Raw genomic sequence first — 6,184 nt, 5'->3', positions numbered from 1 at the left:
CCCCCCTTTTAAAAAAAAGATCGTCCTTTACACCAGTGATCGTGCGTGCCCACGTTGGAACAGGTGACCTCGTTCAATGCGCTGTCGTTGAAACAGGCCCTGTTCACGTCTCTTTGATGAGCGACCAAGAGCCTTGTCTAATGGGACCAGTCTGTCTTAGAGACTGGAGTTGAAGATTTTTATAACATCAGTTTTAATCAGATAGTTTGTTTAGTCTTTTAAATAATATCTAGTCCAGTTGGGCGATGAAGATACATATTCTGCAAAATGATGTGACCATGTGAAAAATCGATTTTTAGGACATTCTAGAACATTTTGGCCAGTTTTACACCAGAAAATCCGACACCGTACATCCGCCCAAGAGTATCCGACTTGTTTCCGTTACTCTTGGTGATGTATTCCACTTAAAAGTGGATCTAATTCCTGTCTCGGTTGTGAAATATTCGGAGCCAGTGAAGTGGAAGTGACCACTGGATTTGGTCTCATTGTCACGTGGCCGTAGGTGGACAGCTCGTTGATTATGGTGGATGTTGTTGTAGTGCTGGTTGATTTTACACCCTGAAACCAAGTTTTTTCACTCAAAAATATTAAAACAGCAACCCCATCAATCGTGTGAGCCCCCCGACACATTCGCTACCGTACGAATGTCTGTGCTTTAGTCCAATGACGACGGACAACGTATACTACAAGGAGTTTCATCGTGTGCCGATACTGGGGGTCTCCAAATTAGTGATTTGGATATTCCACACTGTATCACCCAACGGTTTCTGCCGCTGATCTACACCCCTTGGTGCTTCAAAAATCAAAATCTGGTTGAATACAGAGGCTCCGAGACTATTAGCTACGAGATCAACTAGCCGGACACACTGGTCTTGTCGACTAGTAGCATGACTTGCCAGTGCAACGTACCTGTATCTCTTTACGACTATATCGGCGCCATGAAGAATAGTTCGATAAATGAGATTGTGCCGATTTGTCTGGAGCGAATTGCAAATTAGCCTTAGGGCAGATAACATGCAGTTGCGGGGAACATCTTTAATTATTTTCTTGCTATCCTGGATATGTACAATGAAGGGTTTACCATCGCTTTCTTTTAGTGTAGTTAACGTGGTTAGAAAAGAAACTTCCTTGGTGGAAAATATCGCTTCCTGCAATAGTAGAGCAAGGTATCTCTGTTGCTACTTCGCGTCGTACAACAAGCTGAATGGAAACGTCCTTGGTGAGGTGGAGTGGTACGTTTAAGAACATACCTCGGGGTTGGTTCAGTCCGATCGACCCGATCCAACCCCAAGTGCGTTCCGGATCCATTCCGTTAGCTTGAAGCCGCCGATAAAGGCACCAGAGAGCATCCCAATGGTGAGCAGAGCAGCAAGAGCCTTCGCCCGCTTGGGCTGCGCCTTATATTCCTCCATCGAGTGTAGCATCCGAGGTGATTGTTTCGAAGTTGTGGAAGTAGTCGAAGTCGAATGCATCACGTTCGTCATCGCAGCGTAAGGAGGTACGGCCGTCATGCGCTCTTCACTTTCCGGTTTCTTCCTTCCTCGGAGACGGGGACCTTTGCTGTCCGGATCGATGCGCTTCATGTCGGACACACGAGCGACGTCGCCTAAAGCAGCTTCGACGGAGTTGGCGAAGTTCTTGTCACTTGCGGTGAAGGTAGTCGCAAGCAGGACCAGGAAGCACGCAAAGCGCATTGTGTACGATACGAATAGGACGTATTAGACAATCGATATATGTAGGTATTATCAGTGATCCCATAACATGCATGATGCAGTACGGGCCGTACTATTGTAGTAGTGCTACTACGACCGACGACAAGATTGTGCAACAAGATGGGGGGAGTGAATACTGTGTGTGGATACATCACAGTCGAGCATGTAGTGCCTTTTTCTACTGTTACTGCGTGTTTACAGCACTGTAGACACTAAACATTTGGATTTTTTCTAATAACATGTTTACAGAACTGTAGTCACTAAACAGTTGCTTTTTTCTAACGGTGTATTTACAGCACTTTACAGTACTGCACCCCGTTTTCGCATTTGTGGACCTTATAGGATTTGCAAACACATGAGGTTCTAGCCTACAAATATGAGGGTATTACAGACAACGACGGGTAAATCCGCCACACTATAAAAACCCGCCCACCAGTGTTTGAAGTTTGAAACTGAAGTCAAATATTTTATCTAATAGTATGTGTTTATTCAAATGCATGGACAGAGTGCCATCTGGTATTTTAACCAATCGGCGTTTTTTTTACTGGCCATCCATGCCTTGAATTCACCACCAGCGTTTATCACTTGTCACTCTCAATATATGGCGCCCCAGCGCTCCTATCCAAAATCCAAGAAGCGCCGTGCTATCTCGAAAGCCAAAGAACTAGGTGTCCGACCTGCGGCAAAGGAACTAGATATCCCTCGTCGCGATCTGCGCGGCTGAATAGACAACAAAGTGAACATCGACACCTTCAGCGGTAACCATACCAGCAAGACTCTGAAAGGCCAGGGAGTTAAAAGCATTATCACGTTTGACCATGATCTGATAACGTTCATGAAAGACGTACGATGCGAGGAGGAGGTGTAATAATCATGGTAACTAACTTACTTGTATACATTAACATATATGCTGCCCTTACTAGTATCTGTGCACAGGTCTCATGATTCAATACATGAAAGAGCAACAACCCCAATGGCCGCATGATTACATTGCTTCTAAAGCAAGCCTTTAACAAGCATTGAGCAACCGACAACATATCAACTAAAACTCTGAGGTTATCGATTCTGACGGAATGTGCACAAAGCTGTAGCGTAACACGCAAAACCCCTTAACACTTCTAATACGGCCACTGTTCCGGAAAAAACCGTAACTCCTAACATATGAATTAACATATGCCGGAAAACCAGTACTATATATCATGTATCAAGCCCTTACGCGTGACACGTGGTCTCAGTGAGACTTCGGATTGGCTGATGGGAGGAGATGTGCTGTAAAAAATGGCCAAATCTCTGCCAATTGCGATCTCCTGGCAAAACCGTTACGATGAGCAGTCGGTGGAGGTGTACATGATGAAGCGAAATGGTCATCATTCATTATTTGCGCTTTTAGGACTCACTATCGGTATCACACACTTCAGGCCTACGCTTCTCGATGAATCGGATCTTGTCCTGGTACTCGGGAGGAATCGCGGTCCCATTCCGCCACGTTTGATGCTAGATCTGATCGCAGGTGAGACTGCTACCGTGGTCCAGACGTCGTGCCTTATTGCACAGCGACACTCTGCCCCTCTTTGAGCGTGTGCAGGTCGCATAGAAGTAGCTGGTCTCAAAACTGCGCACCCCAAGACCTGCGAACGCCGAGCACACCTTGCAGAGCCACTGCCGATTCTTCGCCTTTGCCTTGTTTTTTTCTTCGAGCTTCTGAAGGGTGTGCGGCGCGCGCGGAAGCGGTTGGGTGACAAGCTCTTCCAGGTCGTTGTTGCCCGCAAAATTTTCGCTTGTTTGCACGAGAGGATCGGCGTGAAGGCGGCGCATGAAGACTGCGTGCGTCGGCACAGGTTTTTGTAGCTTGCGCAGTGCCAACTTGTGGACAATGAACGCGTTGACCATGGCTATGTCAACGAGACTGCTGAACAGCGTCTTGTAATACTTGCGCATCCGGATTGAGCGCTGAATTGAATAGCGCTGTAGGCGGAGCTGGTCATGGACATCAACTCCGCCCATGGCCTCATGATAGTCCTTCACAAGTTGAGGGCACGGCACCCTCGAGACTGCACCACCCGGTTCACGTCGGCTAGCTGCGTGGAACACCCCGTCGCTAGAAAATGTACCGGATTATCTCGTGCGGCTGAATACTGTTCTTGCATCGCAACTTGACCCGATACTCCTCTACAGACAGAACCGTCGTGGACGGGGTCGTCAACCGCTTGTCAAGAGCACGTTGGCGCATGCCTTGAGCGACTTCGTCAACACTATCGAGGCGATACTTGTTCGTTTCAGCAGCAATACGACGCCACAGGTCTTTGGGGAGGAAGAAGTAGAAGATTGCCAACGGGTTTTCGGCATAAGCCAAAACAGCTTTAGTCGGGCCGCTTGGTCCATCGTAAAGCGGAGCAGCATCCACTTAAAGTTGCCCACTGTGCCGCTCATCAAAGTAATTCCATTCCTCCTGTTGGAGGCGGTCCATATCACCAGCACCGAGCTCGAACGTGACCGGCTCTTCGTCCACTTCTTCCACCGAAACCTCCGTGTCTTCTTCTACACTTTCGGGGTCTGACTACTGTAGATCGGCGTTGTTGTTTTTATCATGAAGAATTCACTCTTCATTCCCTTCAAGATCAGAGTCCAGACCAAGCAACCAGTCCGCCTCGCCCACATTCAAATCGTCCGATTCCAGAGGGCCAAACAAACGATCTTCACGAAGAGCATCCAAGAAGTCGTCCGAATCGAACGCATCAAGCAGCGATCGTCCAGCAGTTGTACCGCCACCGGTGGCATCCTCAGCACTAGTTGTCGTCACCTCCGGACACGTTCTTCAGCCGTATCCGGACTCGTGTCCTAGCGATATCCGTAAGATCCGGAACAGCGCCGGTCCTATCCGGTACTGCAGCTGCGGATATATCCGTAACAGCTGCATATTAGTATTTGGACAGCAAACTGGTGTCGATTGATCTCACCTGCGGCCGAATCCTGCGCTGTCGTGGGTTTGGTTTTGCCAACAGCGGCTCGCTTTCGGCGGGCTGGCTCGCTGCCACTACTTGCAGTTGCAGGTCTTTTTGATGCACACCTCTTGGCGGATGGCTTCTTAGCGGCCGGCTTGGTGGCCGGCTTCTTGGAGACAGAGGTCGTGGCGACAGTGGTGACAGGAGATGAAGGCTTGGCTTCAGCGCAAGGCGGCCTGGGAACCGCTGCTGCAGCTGACTCTAGTGGGACCTGAGTAGATTTTGCTGCAGCTCTTGGCTTCGGCGCGGGCTTCGAAGCAGCCGTCGCTGGCTCCGTCAGTTCAGCTTGCGCAGCAGGGGGAAGTGGGCCGAATTCCAGCCATCCCTGGCGGCGGCAGTAATTCATCAAGCTCGTGTCTCCTGCAAGCACAAACTAGATTAGAAACCGTACGCATGTATCAGCACACAGCAGACTTACCAAGGATGTAGTCCACGCCCTCGGTCCACTTGAGACAGGCTGTCCGGTGGTAGGTACCTACGATCGTCACTAAGGCCAAGCGACTTCCTGAACGACCAGCCTTTCTTCGTCAACTCCCCCCACACTTGACCAAGAGATTTCTCAGCGGCAATTGCGTAGCCTCTCATCGTGAAATGATGGTCTCCCTCTCGCAGCGCAGATCTCAAAATGAACCGCTGCCAGCTCCCTCACTTCTTATACCGGCAATCCTAGCCGCATCCTGAAAATCTCATGTCTCAACGCGCAAAGCTGCTACAATTGACCTGGTAAAATTTATCCAATACAAATTTCAATATGCGGATTTGAGGCTATTCGAAGTCTGTTACGGAGAACGCTGAATATTATCAATCGTATAAACGATTTCAGGAAAATCCGTAACGATCGTATTAGAAGGGTTAACTTGTTGATAGGAAGGTAAATCGTGGACTGAAGCCTTGCCGAGGCAAACTTCACTGTGTGCGCACTATCCGCACTGAAAGTGTTTTGCTACCATCACTTTTTCCTTATACTTGACTATTGTAAACTTGGCCTTGGCCATGGTATACTGCTGCTACTTGGATGCGAACTCCAACACACCCTCCTCCGAAGCCAACTTCTTCGGAATATACTTTGTGGTCAGGCCAATCATTTCGATAGCATCTCGAAACGATCGTTGATGAAGGGCTTCGTTATTACGTCGGACGAGTTGTCCTTCGTCTTAACCTTCCAGAGTTCCACTGCCTTCCTGGACTCTTGGTCTCTGACGTAATACCACATCAACTCGATATGCCGCGTCCTGCGACTGTAGGTGGGTTCATAGCCATCACGAACGCCTCTTGATTGTCGGTGCCTAGACGACACTGCGTTCCTACGCTCGGGGAGATCTCATTAGCGCGTTACGCAGGTCTTGGCCTTCTAAGCGAGCCTCACATGCTGCTGTGGTGGAGTGGGATTCGCAAAATCGCGTTGCGATCCACTCAGACACACAGTGCCCTGGACTGCCGACTGACGGAGGGGGTACTCCGATAACCGTG

General features: G+C 49.1%; 3 protein-coding genes across 3 annotated transcripts; 1 reads left to right on the top strand and 2 right to left on the bottom strand.

The window, feature by feature from the left end:
* Positions 1-1,262: 1,262 nt before the first annotated feature.
* PPTG_02937 (hypothetical protein) lies at positions 1,263-1,694 on the bottom strand (the record flags this gene model as incomplete). Its single annotated transcript, XM_008894273.1, has 1 exon — positions 1,263-1,694. The coding sequence occupies one exon, from the start codon at positions 1,692-1,694 to the stop codon at positions 1,263-1,265; it is 432 nt and encodes a 143-aa protein (XP_008892521.1).
* Positions 1,695-2,313: 619 nt separating this feature from the next.
* On the top strand, positions 2,314-2,436 carry PPTG_20998 (hypothetical protein; the record flags this gene model as incomplete). Its single annotated transcript, XM_008894431.1, has 1 exon — positions 2,314-2,436. The coding sequence occupies one exon, from the start codon at positions 2,314-2,316 to the stop codon at positions 2,434-2,436; it is 123 nt and encodes a 40-aa protein (XP_008892679.1).
* Positions 2,437-3,101: 665 nt separating this feature from the next.
* On the bottom strand, positions 3,102-5,060 carry PPTG_02936 (hypothetical protein; the record flags this gene model as incomplete). The annotated part of the gene is made up of 6 exons (XM_008894272.1): positions 3,102-3,810; positions 3,878-4,115; positions 4,185-4,269; positions 4,369-4,512; positions 4,544-4,602; positions 4,670-5,060. The coding sequence occupies 6 exons, from the start codon at positions 5,058-5,060 to the stop codon at positions 3,207-3,209; spliced, it is 1,521 nt and encodes a 506-aa protein (XP_008892520.1). The 3' UTR covers positions 3,102-3,206.
* Positions 5,061-6,184: the final 1,124 nt, after the last annotated feature.

Source organism: Phytophthora parasitica, assembly GCF_000247585.1.
Source record: "Phytophthora parasitica INRA-310 unplaced genomic scaffold supercont2.2, whole genome shotgun sequence".
NCBI classification, from domain to species: domain Eukaryota; phylum Oomycota; class Peronosporomycetes; order Peronosporales; family Peronosporaceae; genus Phytophthora; species Phytophthora nicotianae.
Note: the sequence above shows the minus strand (reverse complement) of the source record. Positions and strands in the feature narration are given on the sequence as shown.